The sequence below is a fragment of the Lutra lutra genome, chromosome 16 (genome assembly GCF_902655055.1).
Source record: "Lutra lutra chromosome 16, mLutLut1.2, whole genome shotgun sequence".
Classification (NCBI taxonomy): Eukaryota; Metazoa; Chordata; class Mammalia; order Carnivora; family Mustelidae; genus Lutra; species Lutra lutra.
The window spans coordinates 59968405-59983997 of NC_062293.1; the positions used below are offsets into that span (position 1 = coordinate 59968405).

Genomic DNA, 15593 nt, shown 5'->3' on the forward strand with positions numbered 1-15593 from the left:
CTTAAAATTAGATACACAGGTTAGGAGGACGGCTTGATATGTCCTGATGCCACCGCCATTCATTTCCTCCGGGTGCGCTGGTTCCCGTAGACATTGGAAACACTTTCTAGAGACGCGGGAGGGCCTCGCCATGCGCTCAGGGAAGGTGACGCTTGAGCTAGGTGTGTTCTAGAGCCGGAGTGAAAATCGGGAGAAGAAACGGGAGAGGGTGTTCAGGGACAGGAGAGGTGCACAAAGAAACACTTAGGAAGGGGAGCGCTGTGTTCCGGAAGCATGGTCGGCTCGGGGCTGTGTAGGGGAGCAGGAGGGGAGACGACGCTGTAGAGGGAAGACAGGGTAAGGTCACGGGGGAGCGCTGCTGGTGGACGGCACCTGACTTCTACCCTGAGGGCCTTGGGACGCGTTTAGGAATTCCAAGTAGGGAAATAATAAGATTTGTCTTTGCTCTCAGAGGAGGTGCGTAGTGTTAGCGTGGGTGCAGATGGGAGGCAGCGGACAGAGCAGAGTAAGGGCCAGGATGGGGAGCGAACTTCCAGCACGAGAGCATGCCTGCGAGGCCGGCTGCTCAGCCGGAGCCCAGCACTGCCCTCGAATGCTGCCGGCCATTCTGAATCAACCAGTGCTTGCTGTTTCTGGGGAGGAAAACAGATGAGCTCTTTAAAATTTCTGGAGGTCGGGCCTTAGTTCTAGCGCACGGAGGCTTCCGTGGGAGCTGCGTGTGCACTGGCGTTTGCCGTCCGCAGGTGAAGAAGCTGCAGGCCATGCTGAGGCAGGCGCACGAGCAGCTGGAGACTACGGCGCGGGAGCGGCAGGAGCTGGAGGCTGCCCTGAGCCGCAGCGCCCATGACGCTGGCCACCAGGTACGCGGGCTGATGGCACCGTGCAGCTGCGGGCGGTGACTCCGGGACCCCAGCCCTGGTCTCTCCGCTGAGACCCTGGGTCTGTCTGCGCTCTGGGAGTCAAGCTCCCTTCCCGAGCTTTCTGCGGCGGGCCCTCCGGAGCTGGGAGGCGTGGCTGTGTGCTCCATGGCTATCCGCGGGCTCGCGTTTTCTACCTTCAGCAGGTTTTCCTGCTGCACACACACAGCTTTCTGACCTGAGTGATGCTTTTTATTTTATTTTATTATTTTTTTAAAAGATTTTATTTATTTGTTAGAGAGAGAGTACATGTGCATGAGCATGAGCACAGGCAGACAGAGAGGCAGGAAGAGGGAGAAGCAGGCTCCCTGCTGAGCAGGGAGCCCCATGTGGGACTCGATCCCAGGACCCTGGGATCATGACCTGAGCCAAAAGCAGACGCTTAACCCACTGAGCCACCCAGGCGTCTCAGGAGTGATGCTTTTTAAATTCTTACTGACTTCTTAAATGTGTAACACATAAAAGAAACTCAAAGCTTCCTGGACAGACCTGGCATGCCCGTGCTCCTTTCTGCGGAGCCCTGTCAGGACAGAAGAGCCACATGCGAACCTGCCCGCCAGGCCTGCCCCCGCCTAACTTCGGACACTGTCCAATGCGCGTATCGTCTTGTCGTCCTCCATGTGGCATTGTGATGCTCTTCCCTGACGCGGGAGCGGTGGCTGCTTCCTTGGGGTCATCGCACACCCATCCTGTACGGGTCCGTCCGTCTTTCTGTCAGGATGTGCGTTTGGGTGGCTTCCCGTTCTGCAGTGTTAGAAGTGATTCTGCTCTGAAATTTCCATGTGGGGCTGGTGGCACGTGCTTCTTCTGCTGGTTTCCACCCATAAGGGCCATGCCTGGCTTGGAGCATTTGGAATGCACGCAGCAGATGACGGCGGGTGACAAGGCCAGACCATCGTCCACAGTGGCCGTCTGCATTTACGCTCTCGCTAGCAATGCACAGGGGGTCCCTGTGGGCCTGTGGTTGTGGCAGGTGATGCTGGGGTCTCACGGGGGCTGCATGTGCTTTTCTCCGAAGACCACCCAGGTTGTGTGGCACTTGTCCTGTTTCTTGGCCTCTGGGTTATCAGTGTGTTTGTGTGCGTGTGTGCGCACGCGTGCACGTGTGTGAGTCCTCTCCAGTCTTATGCTGATTGTCTGTTGGATTGTCTAGTCTGTTTATCTGTTTTTGGTTATTTTTCCGACTTGTTAGAAGCTCCTTACATAATTGTACTAGAGTCTTTGGTGACTTGTGTGGCACGTGTCTCTCATATTTTATGTTTCCGTTACTTATTGGTGCCTTTTGATGAACCAAAGTTTTTGATTTTCAGGTAGCCAGGTTTATTGACGTTTACGATTGGTGATTTTTGTTCCATTTTTTAAAACAGTATTTTCTTGGGGCACCTGGATGACTCAGTTGAACATCCAACTCTTGATCTCGGCTCAGGTTGTGATCTCAGGGTGCTGGGACTGAACACTGTGTGGGCTGTGTGCTCCCTGCAGAGTCTGCTCGGCATTCTTCCCCTCCCTCCTCCTCCCCCTCTGTTCCTCTCCCTGCTCATGGGCTCTTCTCTAAAATAAATAATAAAAATATTTTTTAAAAAATGAGTATTTTGTTACCCTCGTGTTATAACGATGTTTTTACATTATTTTTCCAGAAGCTTCATTGTTTATAGTCACCTTTATATCTAAAAACCCATCTAGAGCTGACTTTGATGTAGTTGCATAGATAAAGGTGAAATTTTATTTTTTCCATATGCTTAGCCGGTTCCTGTACCATTTAGTGAAAAGACCCCCTTTGTCCGCCCGGCAGGGCCGTCTGGTCGCTCGCCCGGTGGGTGTGCGCCTGTGGCTCAGGCTCAGTCTCTGTTCTCTCCGATTGGTTTGGCTGCTTCTGTACCAGATTCTCTGCCGTGATTCACAGCAACCTTTCCACCTGCTGCTCTTTTTTAAGGGTTTTTGTTTTGCTGCTGCGAGCTGTGTTTTCATTCGTGTCACGGGCGCTCACCTTTGTCTCGTGTGGCATGGTTCGCGTACCTGCCTCAGAGATGTCGGGTCATTGTGGGGCTGGTGTGTGGGAGTTCCTTTCCTTTGAGAATTGCTCACATTTTCCTGATTCTCTCCGTGTCAGGTGCTTTTAGATTGTGTCCCGGAATTAGGGATATTTTATCGTGAGACTCAGCGTTCTGTTAACGTGATCAGGTTCCGTTAGCAAGTTCTGTCTCATTGGGTGACCGGTCCATTTCTCGAAGCCTCTGCGGAGCTGTTGGATGTGTTCACTTGCGGATTGCTCAGGGGTGGGTGTGGGGCTTGCGCCGTGGATGCCCTTTCTCTAGCGCTCGTCCCCAGGAACGGCCCTGTGCCCCCGCAGCCAGGCGGCCCTCCCATGGGGCGGTCGGAAGTGGGAGAGCCGCGTGGGGACCGTGGGTTCACCCCTGAGGGGTTGCTGCTTCTTCTGCTGACTTCCTTCCCTCGACTGCTTTTGCTTATTTTTCAGTCCTTGGGTAGCTTTCGTATTTATCCAGAGTTTCTCGTTGTGATCAGTGTGGAGAAAGGCCGCTGTGGGCCTCGTGCATCTTGTAAGTCTGTACTTGTCCCTATTCTCGTCTGTCAGATCGACCGTCTTACTCCCACCTTCATCCAAGAAGGGTGCTTAGCGGACTGCAGGCCTGAGCACGGGGCTGCTTGCCTCTGGCGCTCTCATCGCTCTGGCGTCCGAGTTTCTCGTAAGAAGTCCGTGGGCGTCTCACTGTTGCTCCTTTAGGTAAAATGTTGTTTTCTCCCCTGGCTGTGTTAAGGATGCTCTTTTTGGCTTTCGTTTTCAGCAGTTTCACTGTGCTGTACCTCGGTGTATCTTTTTCCTTCTTCTGCTGTTTGGGGTTCTCATAGGGTTTCTTGAATTTCTGAATTGATGTCTTACACCGCAGTTGGAATATTCTCAGCCATCATGTGTCCTTTAAAAACTTGCTTTTACTGAGACATTACCTACAGCAAGCAGAAATCTCACGTGTAAACTTGGATGGATTTTAACGTGTGAAAGATGTGCCAGGGCGGTCCTCACCTGGATCGGGACATGGAACTCGTGTTGCCGTGTGCCCTGTTGCGCAGCCGCACCGAGAGGCAGGCGGGCTTCTGGCGTCCCGCGCTGTGGGCCGCGCGGCGCGGCCTCGACTGTGCGTAGAGGGAAGCCTGTCGTCCGGCAGCTCTGTTGGGTCCCTCCGTCTGGGAGGCCCCTGCGCACCACGAGGCACGTCTGTGGGGAGATGTTCCCGCGTGTCCTTCTGTGCCGGGGAGGTGGCCCTGTCGTGCGATCCGTGGTGGAGGGCGCAGCGTCGTTTCTGGCTTCTGCAAGCACTCGCACTCCGGTACCCCCGTGTGTCTGCGGCAGACGCGCGGCCCTACTTCTCGGGAGCGGCCTCGAGCAGGTGCTGGGTCGCTGTGAGAGGGTTGCCTTCGCCCTCCTGGCTCTCCGCCTCCATGGCCGCGCCTCTGCAGATGCTCATGTTAGACCCACACGCGGTCTCTCCGTGGCTTTTTAAGGCTTTTCTGTATTTTCTAACATTTTTGTCTTCGTTCTTTTTCTTCAGCTCTTACAGCTGACTCATTTTCTCTTCAAGTGGGTCTGATCTATTAAAACGCATCCACTGAAATTTTTAACTAAGACAGTTGATTTTTTTTTTTCTGTTTATCGTATCCTTTTGGTTACTTCCCATTTTTCCTAGATCTCCAGTAGGTCTAAATTCTGCCTTTTAAATCTCTGGACAGGTCAGATACAGTCTGTCTCTAATAATCTAAATCTGGATTCACTTTAGATGTGTTTGCATTTTTACTTGAGTGCTAGACATATGTGAAAATGTTGAAAAAATATAAAATCTGGGTGGCTTACTGAGTTAAACATCTGCCTTCAGCTCAGGTCATGATCTCAGGGTCCTGGGATCGAGCCCCGCATTGGGCTCCCTGCTCAGCGGGGAGTCTGCTTCCACCTCTCCCTCTTCCCCTGCTTTTGTTCCCTCTCTGTCAAATAGATTAATAAAATCTTAAAAGGGGGGGGGGGCGCCTGGGTGGTTTGGTGGGTTAAAGCCTGTGCCTTCATCTCAGGTTATGATCTCAGGGTCCTGGGATCGAGTCCCCCATCGGGCTCCCTGCTCAGCGGGGAGCCTGCTTCCCCCTTTGCTTCTCCCCACCGCTCCTTTTTTCCCTCTCAAATAAATAAAACTCTTAAAAAAAAAAAACAAAGCCATTTTCCTAATGAGAGGCAACTAGTGGTCCTCACAATCCCGGACCACCGTCATCCAGTCACAGGAATAGAGAGTACATAAAGGTATGAAGGTTGGGTTAAAGTCTTCCCTTTTCCTTGGTGTCACCCTCTGGGGACCCAGTCCTTGGCTCCCTTTGCATCATGGGTTCTGGACTCTCATCTCTGCCCCCCTACCCTTGGGCACTGAGCTTTGTGGTGTCATGTGTGTTTCTTTAGGAACCAGCACGTGCTTCTAGGGAAGAGCTGTTCCAAATGCCGCTTGACTCTCCACGCGTCCTCTGTCTGGTCTGGGGCTCTGTGTCTTTTTTGCCGTCTCCTCCAGGTCCTTCAAGTAGATATTGTTCATATTTTTATCTGGTTTTCCTAATTCCAAATAGGAAGGTTGGGTCCCATAGCCTGATCTGCCAGTACTGGGAGCAGATAGTCATGTTTTCAGTGTCTAAACACATGTGTGTTGCTGTATTTTATCATTGTTACGTACGAGCCCCCAACTCTCCCCGAGTCTCACAGGACCCGTCTCGGGAACATTAAGTCGAAGTGAGTTGAGAGTTCAGTGATGTTAATCATGTGTTTATTGCTTTGAAGTAAGTCATCTTGAAGCCTGAAGCTAGTTCAGAGAAAATCTATTTGTTCTTTATACTGTGTGTGTGTTTTTGTTTTTTTTTTTTTTTTAGTTGACAGAGTTTCAGAATTTTTAATTTTTTTTCCTAAAAGCTCCTTACAGGGTACTATGAGTAGGCCACATGGGTTGTCCTCTAAGTCCGGAGAGCCCAGTAGCGCTGTCCGTGCATGGTGGTGCACGAGCCCGGGCACTGCTGCTGCCGCCCAGTGTGGCGGGAGGGCTGAGGCCCCACAGAGGCATGCGCATCTGCGCCGTGAGTGGTGATGGCTTGTGACAAATGAAGCCAACATCAGCTCTGAGTGTGAGATAAGCCGGGGCTGCAAGGGTTCCTGTCAGAATCGCCAGCTCCCTAACGATATTGTCCGTGTGCGCTTTTGTCTTTTAAGATCTCCGCACTTGTCCTGAGAGCCCAGGCGTCTGAGAGCTTACTTGAAGAGTTACAGCAGGGCTTTTCCCAGGCGAAAAGGGATGTTCAGGAGCAGATGGTAAGTTGACATTTAAGTTAGCATGAACCGTGTTGAAGAGATTCCTTTCTTATTCTGTTGTGAGACCCTCTTTGCTGCGACTGTCTCCCTGGCCCAGTGGCCCCGCTGTTCGGCTCTCCGGGGCTGAAGCAGTGTCGGTCATGGACGAGGTTATGTGAGGACCCCACTCCTTTTCTAAATCTGCCTCCCAGCCAAAACCACTCGGACCTTTAACTTACTGTCCTTTTCTGACTTGGTCAGTGTCAGTAGGGTGAGCTCTGGGCTGCCGGTGGGCTCAGATACAAGGTGGACATTGAAAACCCCCACAGCCCCGGCAGCTGGAGCCTTCAAACCATCCCGTACCTGCCCTGAGCAGCTCCCTGACCGAAAGCGGGCTTCCGGGGCTTCCGGGCACCAACACGGGCACCATCACTGCGGTGCTGCAGGGGGCCGTCTGTCCATCTTGAGGGCTGGGGTGGACAGCTCCTGGAGGAAGAGCTGCTGGGAACCCCGCAGGGTAGCTCCCTGGACTGGGCCTCCTTCCCCACTGGGCCGCTCCATCCGCCTGTGCTTCCGTTTCCTTGAAGCTGGAATCCAACGCCGATGACCCTTGTAGATGATGGCCGAGCTGGCAGAGCTGGGGTGATCCCAGAGCTGCCTCGCGTCCTGCTCGGCCAGCAGTGACGGGGGAAGGCCTCCGGTTGTCTGGGCACGGCAGTGCTTTGTTCTTGGCTGGCGTCGGGTCAGCGTCTGAGCGCCTCTGGAGCTGGTACCCGAAATACTAGCCCTGGGCTCTGGAGCGTCTCATTCTGACCCTTGACCAGGGACTTTCATACCTTCTCGTTGATTAGAGGGTATAACACGGTAACTGTCAGTGCAAAACCCGCTGCTAAATGCTGACAGCATTCCAGCGTTTAGCTCCTCTCTCCTCTGTCCTCCCTCATCGCTGCCTGCTTGTCTTCTGCACACGTCGGCCTGCACATACGTCCCGAGTGGACGCTGCTTAGAACGCACGCGTTGCAGGTGACCAGAGACGTGTTCGAAGGCAGGCTGGGGTCCCGCACTCTGTCCGCGGCCCAACCCCTTTCTTGACGTGACCTGCACAGGTTCTTGGAGTGAGGGAGAGAGACCCCGTGTCTTTGCCCCTTCTCACAGGAGCCACTGTGGCCATGCCTGGGATCTTCGCGTTCCCCCAGCAGCGTCTGGGAGAGCGTCTGTCTCCAGTGGCTCATGGAATGGACGCTCCTAGCGTCTCCAGTTAGCGTTCCCAGTTGTCAGTGTTGGGCTGCACCTGCACTGCTGAGGCTTCTCTGTCTCTCCCATCTGTGTGTGTGTGTGTGTGTGTGTGTTTTCTGAGCCACCTGTAAATCATTCGCAGACACTGTGCTGCTCCAAAATATTTGAGCACACCTCTCCGGAGAGCTGAGGAGGGGTGCTTCTCCTCCACCATGGTGCTGTTCTCGTACCCTTAAAATGGGACCAGGGTCCCCAAAGTGCGTGGTTCTTCATAAGGGTGGTTTCAGTTTTTTATTCTGATTTTTTGGTGGAAGAACCAGTCAGGAATAACATATTGTCTTTTGCTGTCTTGGCACTTTACTCTCTTTTAGTCTCTGATAATCTAGAACAGTCATCTACCATTTTGGTGGGTTTTTTTTTTTTTTTTAAAGATTTTATTTATTTATTTATTTGACAGAGAGAGAGAGATCACAAGTAGGCAGAGAGACAGAGAGGGGAGGGGAAGCAGCCTCCCTGCTGAGCAGAGAGCCCGATGTGGGACTCGATCCCAGGACTCTGGGATCATGACCTGAGCTGAAGGCAGAGGCTTAACCCGCTGAGCCAGGTGCCCTGGTGGTGGTTTTTTTGTTTTTGTTTTTTTTGGTCGTTTGTGACATTAGCATTTTTGCAGAGCCCAGAGCAGCTGCCCCCTAGAATCACGTGTTGGATTATTCCCGCGCAATTCGTTTCAGGTTAGGCATCTGGGCACGAGCAGCACAGAGATGCAGTGAGTCTGTGGGGCGCTCTGCGGACCAGGGGGCTTTCTGTGCGGCGGCCGTCACCTGGTTAGGGCAGGGGCACCACAGTTTCTGAGTGACCGCCTAGTGCCACCAACAAGAGCAAGAGCGTTGAGTGAGTTTCTGTGATCCTTTGTAGCATTTCTTGCTCTTAGAATGTGTCCCAGCTGAGGGTTCGCGGTGTACCCTGTGTTTCCAAAGCTGCTGAGGTTACCTGCTTCCTTTGTGGTTACTGTACCGCTTCCATGCAGGGTGAGCTCCGTTTGTGTCTGCCCATGTGATGCTTTTGGGTTTCCCTTTTTTTCTTTTTTGATTTACTTTTTTTGGGGGGGGACATGCAACATGGTTCATAAAACTATAAAAATGGATAGATGCTCATACTTCTTCCGTTCCCTATTCCTTTCACTCCATCCTGCCCCCTCCTGTTTAGGCTCATTTTAATTTATTTTTGGTGTATCCTCGTGTTTTTCTCTTTATAAAAGTAGCAGCTATACCCATGTTATTCTTTCCCACTTTCCATGTCCCCGATAGAGTGGGATGCTCATATTTTGGGAAAGGGCTGAAGGGGAGTTTAAGCCCAGTGGCTTCAGGCCTGCAGATAAGAGCCGCAGGATGAACGGAGATTGATGCGTGACCACGCAGGCCTGCCAGCAGCCTTCGTCCTTCCGGATGCAGCAGTCCCCTTCTGTGGGAAATGACCTTGAGCCTCTCACCTTGGAACTGCTCTGTCCTGTTATCCCTGCTGCTCCCGTCCCCTATCCTAGTGCTCACACTTCCCTGGGGTTGTCGCTTTGCCAAGCTCTCCTCCTGTGAGCTTGTCCGGGCCAGGCTCCGGCTTTTGTCTTTGTGCCCCCCAGTGCGGTGCATGCCTCGTGTAGAGCCGCAGCTGCTAACGGAGCATTGGAGCGCACGGTCTGTGTTTACACGCGCGCCGGTGAAATGACTGGGTAAAGTCGCAGAAGTCAGATACTTGTGCAGAATTTCATCATGTGCTCAAAGTAGCTGGGGTAATTTTTATAACGATTCAGGTCCTCATCAAATACCTACAATTGTATTGTGCGTCAGCGTGCAAACACACGTGGGCACCGGTCCCATTTTAGGAATGAGCTGCTCAGGTGTCCTGTAGTTCCAAGCAGGGGTCCTCCTGCCGACCACAGCGCGCATGACTGTTGGGCTGTGCGTGGGGACTCTGAACTCTGTGCAAGGGAGCCGGTGCTGCTCGGCTGTCCCGGCAGGTGGGGAGACAGGGTCATGCAGTGTGTGCTCCCACACATGCTCTGTTTGAGTGAAGCCGCGGCTGCAGGGGAGCGGGGGAGGGGTCATGACGTCTCTGCTGCCCGTGCTTCTTCCTGTCTGCATCCCGAGAGGGAGGAGCCCCTGCCGGTGGCGCGGCAGTCCTACCGAGTGTCCCCGCGTGCCCAGCCCCCGCTGCTTTGGCCCGGCGTCCCCCGGCTGCGGCGGCGGCAACGACTCTGGCGTGTGTTGCAGGCGGTGCTGCTGCGGTCGCGGGAGCAGGTGGCGGATGAGCTGGCCAGGCTGCAGAAGGACAACGACAGTCTGCAGGGGAAGCACAGCCTGCATGCGTCGCTGCAGCAGGCGGAAGACTCCGTGCTCCCGGACACTCTGGAGGTACTGCGTTTCCCCCGGCTCAGAGCGCAGATGCGCTGCTTCTGAAACGGCCGCTGGCCCGTTCTCGCCTGCGGTGGGTCGCGCAGGTGGCGCCGGCGGCTCTCGGATGCGGCCCCATCATTTCAACACGTGCTCATCACCTCCGGAAGACGCTGGGCCCTTCTCCCCCCACCGCCCCGCCCGGACCACCTGCCGAGCTCCTCTCTTCCCGGCGTTGCTGTGCCGTGCTCTGCGTGGCTGGGACCCTGCGGTGTGGGCGGTGTATGGTCCTTTGCCACCGCAGACCGTTGTCCGCGGTCACCACACCGCACAGCCGCATCCGAGTGCCCGCCCTTATCTTGGCCGCATGGACGTTCTATTTACCCGCTGGTCTCTGGGTGGGCATCCGGGGGATCTCCTCGTGCGCACGGCTGCGGATGATGTTGCTGTGGACATCGCTGCTCATGTGGGTTTCTCTGGGGGACATACCTTGAGGTACAGTCACAGGGCCTGTGAGAGCTGCGCAGTGATTCCATGAGGCTCTCTCCTGTCCCCGCTGGTGCCCGTCCCCATCGGTCCGCATCCTTGCTGGTACCTTCTGCTCTGCTCCTGTCCCCGCTCGTCCCGTCCTGGCTACTGCCCATCCTCGCTGGTCCCATCCCCACTGGTCCCGTCCCAGCTGGTCCCCATCCCCACTGGTGCCCGTCCCTGCTGGTACCTGTCCTTGCTGGTCCCATCCTGGCTGGTTCCTGTCCCCACTGGTCCCGTCCCCGCTGGTCCTGTCCTTGCTGCTGCCTGTCTCCACTGGTTCCTGTCCCCACTGGTCCCGTCCCTGGTAGTACCCATCCTCACTATTGCCTGCCCTTACTGGTCCCGTCCCGGCTGGTCCCATCCCCACTGGTCCCCGTCCTGGCTGGTCCCCGTCCTGGCTGGTCCCCATCCCTGCTGGTCCCGTCTTGACTGTTGCCCGTCTCCACTGGTCCCCGTCCCCGCTGGTCCCGTCCCCGCTGGTCCTGTCCCTGCTGATCCCCGTCCCCACTGGTCCCATCCCGGCTGGTCCTGTCTTGGCTGCTGCCCATCCCTGCTGGTCCCGTCCTTGCTGGTCTGTCCTCGCTGGTCCCATCCCAGCTGGTCCCCATCCCGGCTGGTCCCGGTCCCCACTAGTCCCGTCCCTGCTGGTCCTCATCCCCGCTGGTCCCATCCTCACCGGTCCGTCCTGGCTGGTTCCCGTCCCCGCTGGTCTCTTCCACTCTGCTCCCATCCCCGCTGGTCCCATCCTGGCTACTGCCCATCCTCACTGGTCCCATCTCCACAGGTCCCATCCCGGCTGGTCCCCATCCCCACTGGTGCCCGTCCCCACTGGTCCCGTCCCCACTGGTACCCGTCCTTGCTGGTCCCATCCTGGTTGGTCCCTGTCCCCACTGGTCCCATCCCCGCTGGTCCTGTCCTGGCAGCTGCCCGTCTCCACTGGTCCCTATCCCCGCTGGTACCGTCCCTGGTGGTACCCATCCTCACTGGTGCCTGTCCTCACTGGTCCCGTCCTGGCTGGTCCCATCCCGGCTGGTCCCCGTCCCTGCTGGTGCCCATCCCTGCTGGTCCTGTCCCCACTGGTACCCGTCCTTGCTGATCCCGTCCTGGCTGGCCCCTGTCCCCGCTGGTCCTGTCCTGACTGCTGTCTCCACTGGTTCCTGTCCCCGCTGGTCCCATCCCTGCTGGTACCCGTCCCCGCTGTTCCCGTCCCGGCTGATCCCCGTCCCCGGTGGTCCCATCCTGGCTGGTCCTGTCCTGGCTGCTGCCCGTCCCCTCTGGTCCCGTCCTCGCTGGTCCCATCCCGGCTGGTCCCAGTCCCCGCTGGTCCCGTCCTCGCTGGTCCCATCCCTGCTGGTACCCGTCCCCGCTGTTCCCGTCCCGGCTGATCCCCGTCCCCGGTGGTCCCATCCTGGCTGGTCCCTGTCCCCGCTGGTCTCTTCCTCGCTGGTCCTGTCCCCTCTGGTGCCTGTCCCTGCTGGTCCCGTCCCCGCTGGTCCCGTCCCCACTGGTCCTGTCCCTGCTGTCCCGTTCTGGCTGCTGCCCATCCCCTCTGGTGCCTGTCCTCAGTGGTGCCCGTCTCACTGTTTTACTCTAGCTGGTGCGGCGGGTGTGGAGCAGCGTCTTGTGGTTCTTGTGTGTTCCGTGCCCACGCAGCGGTAGTCAGTGTTTTCTCGTGGGTTTATCGGCCATTTGTCTGTGTTCCTTGGAGAAACGTCTGTTCAGATCTTGGGCTCATTTCTAAGTTGGGTTGTATCTTTTTTACTGTGGAGTTACGCATGCTTGGTCTAGACCTAAGCCCCTCACCAGAGCAGTGATTTGCAGAGCCCCGGGGAGCACTGTGGAAACGGGAGTCGTGGAGGGCTTGCCGGGCTTGGTTTTCTGTACCAGCCTGGAGAGGGTGAACGGCACCTGCCACCCTCCTGCCCTCACTTAACTTCACTGACACGTGGGGTCGCTCTGTTCCTGTGAGGTTGGGTGGATGTGGGCTGTGAAACTGCCCGCTTCCCAGAGACACTTGTGACCATCTCCCGTCTGGGTCCCAGGCGGGCCTGAGATCAGGCGGGCCGGGTGCGCTCGCAGCCCCGCACATGCCCCACACACTCCCCACCCTCGTGCTGCACCACTGGCAGGTCCTTCAGCGTCAGCAGCCGCATCTAAGGCCAAGCCCAGGAGATGCAGACAGTATTAGGCAAGGAGCAGTCGTTACTTGTGAGATCTTTTGTTTCCATTTTTTAAAAAAAAGAACTTACAATAGTTAACTGTCTAAGTATCAACACTACATAAATTTATAATTTTGTAACCGTTTTCCCTGATCCTACCCTGCAGATCCAATCTCTACAACTTCGGCCTTCTCTTCCCCCCCCCCCGCCCCCCGTGTACATATGAACACGACCACTGGGTTTTATTTACTCACAGGGCCGCCTCGCTGACCTGCCACCAGCGCTGTGTCTGGCCTCTGCCCTCCCGACCTCGTGTCTCTGTGCAGGCCACTGGCGCTGCCCTTTGGGAACTGGTGGCTGATCTCGGCAGAGTTTGGGGACCCGTCTGCTCGCGCTCTGCCCACCGTCCCCCCGCGCTCCCCCCACCGTCCCCCCGATGAGCGGTTCTGTCCCTGGGCAGGCTCCTCTTTTCCGGGCTCTCTAGACTTGAACTCCTGGATTGAGCACACTTCCTGGAAGGCCTGAAGGCTGTGTGACCAGTGCGGGTGGGGGCCGAGGCTTAGACCTGCTCCAGGAGGAGATCTCAGGGCTTTCCTCCCATGGTCTCTGGGTGCTCTTTGCTCTGCCCGAGCTGACTTAAGGTGCTGCTGGCGGCGACCTGAGGAGTCCGCGTTTACCTCACAGTTGCCTTAGGGTGTGATTTGACTTTTTTAAAAAGAAGACAGCTACGATTTAGGGAAGTAAGATTTAAACTGAATTTATTATAGAAAAACAGGCGCTCCCCTTGGAAAGCGGCTCTTTGGCCCACGGTGTCTGGCCCAGTGTTGCCCGTGGTCTGTGGCCGGCGCTGGTCAGAGCGTGTCAGTGCACGTGTGAGGTCACTCTGCGCCAAAGCCACGCTTGCTTGGGGGCGTGGCCTGCTGGGGCCTCACCCCGACTCCCCCAGGTTTGACCAGCTGACCGCGGGGCCGTGGAGGCCTGCACAGCCCGCCCACACTGCGCGTCCCATGTGTTCTTGCTTTTCTGCTGAGGAGGCGGTCTTGGGGGAGACGCGCATCCCGCCGTGCCTGTTTCCGGCCGGAGCGTCGGGTTCTGCCGCGGAGCGCCGTGGCGGGGAGCCCCGAGGGCGAGCTTCACGGCGCCCGCGGATTCGGGGGCTGGAGCCGTCGGGGGTTTCTCGTGTCGCACAGCCGGCGAGCCCGGTTTCTCGGCTGCAGGCGCTGCGGGAGCTGGTCCTCAAATACCGGGAGAGCATAGTGCACGTGCGGACGGCGGCGGAGCACACAGAGGAGAAGCTGAAGGCCGAGATCCTGTTCCTCAAAGAGCAGATTCAGGCCGAGCAGTGCTTGAAGGAGAACCTCGAGGAGACCCTGCAGCTGGAGATCGAAAACTGCAAGGAGGAGCTGGGTGGGGCCCGGGCCGTGGGCGGGGCCTGGGAGAAGTGGATGGGGGACATGGGGCACCAGCAGGCTGACTTGGGATTATATACACGTGGAAGGCAGCAAACGGGCAGGGGAGGTGTAGGAAAGAACGAAGGGGTTTTCAGATGTTCTGATCTATCCGGAGTATATTCAGATTTAATTGGGACTTGAAAATCCCGTATTCGGGGAGTGGAGCTGGCCGCTCCTGGCAGAGCCCTGGGGTGTCACCAGAGCCCTGCTGGGCTGCACCGGCCCCGGAGTTCGACCTGGCGCAGGACGCACTTTCCATGTGGCCTCTGCCTGCACTAGAGCTTCGTGCCGCTGCGGGGGCTGGGGCACTTGAGAGAGGGGCACTGGTCTGCTCTTGGGGTCCGACTGCTTTCCTTGTTTGAGATCGAGCTTATGGGAGAAGGGGGCATGAATGAAGAAGACCTCAGCAAGGCTGACGCTTCCCCCCACCCTTCCCTTCCAGCTTCCGTGTCTAGCCTAAAAGCGGAACTAGAAAGAATAAAAGTGGAAAAGGCACAGGTGAGTCTCCTGAGGTCCAGGGGGGCTGCACTGCAGCTGGGAGTCGTGTGTGAGAGACGGGCCTTGTCCTGCCCGCAGGGAGTGTCTGCCTGGTGTCCGCTGGGGCTCAGGGACAGGCGGGTGGGGTCAGGACGTGTCGGTGTGGAACAGGGTCTCCTACAAGTGGGAGGGGGTTTTATAGCCAGCTCGCAGTCCTGACATCAACACTGCTGCCTGCCGGCCCCATGCCCTGCGCCCCCACCGGGCACGCCCTTCATCCCGCAAGCCCGGCCGCTGAGTCCTCGTCCACTCCCCTCCTGTCTCGCTGTCCGCGGCTTCCCTGTGGCTCTGCCGTCTCTCCTTTCCGGCTGCTTGCCTCTTCACGCGGTCTCTGGCGAAACCCAGGGGCCTGGCTTCTGTCCGTCTCTGGCCCAGGCTGCCACCGGCCCTGGCTGAGCAGCCCCGTGTGTCCCGTGCCCGTCCGCTGTCCCCTCCCCGCCCCCTCAGGCCCCTCACCCTCAGCTGTGACGGTCCCGCCCGCCGTCCACATGACCTCACTGCCTGTGGCCCTCCCGGTGCGTTTGGGTTCCTTCAGGGAAGGGACGGCTTCTGCTAGGTGTTGGGCCGCCCATCCCACCGTCTGGGCCCCGCGTACTTGGTATCTCCCTCCTGGAAACCGTCACCTCCTGACAGTTTTCCACCACATGCTGCGGCCACTGGTAGGAGTGCGCGCCCTCTGGTTTGTCCCCGGCGCCACGATTCCGGCTCCTGCACTGCGGGGGGCAGACGGGCAGACTGTATCCGTCTTGTCCGCACGCATCGCCTGTTTGGGCTCAGACTTAAGTGCTCGGCCTGCTCACTCTACCAGCCTGATGCCTCCGCCTGCCTCCAACACGGACCCCTCCCGGGTCCTCTTCGTAGTAAAGCCCCCGGGGGTCTTTCAGAACTACTAGGACGCAAACACGACTGTGTCGCTGTCAACCCCCCTGTGGCCCCTGCCGTCGCCAGGATGGAGCCCGTGTCCCCAGCCCAGCTCAGGGCCTCCCCATGTCCGCCCGCAGGGCCTGCTGCCAGCAGGGACTCACCCCGGTTCCGAGCGTTCTTACACATTCTTA

General features: G+C 57.2%; 1 protein-coding gene across 4 annotated transcripts in view; it reads left to right on the forward strand.

Annotated features, from left to right (window-relative positions):
* Positions 1-15593, forward strand: part of RABEP1 (rabaptin, RAB GTPase binding effector protein 1) — an 88840-nt gene that overhangs the window by 70819 nt on the left and 2428 nt on the right. For all 4 annotated transcript variants that reach the window (XM_047707634.1, XM_047707636.1, XM_047707633.1 and 1 more), the window contains 5 exons: positions 744-860; positions 6163-6261; positions 9741-9881; positions 13768-13957; positions 14444-14499. In XM_047707634.1, the coding sequence (XP_047563590.1) occupies positions 744-860; positions 6163-6261; positions 9741-9881; positions 13768-13957; positions 14444-14499 (603 nt within the window). The remainder of the gene's footprint in view (positions 1-743; positions 861-6162; positions 6262-9740; positions 9882-13767; positions 13958-14443; positions 14500-15593) is intronic.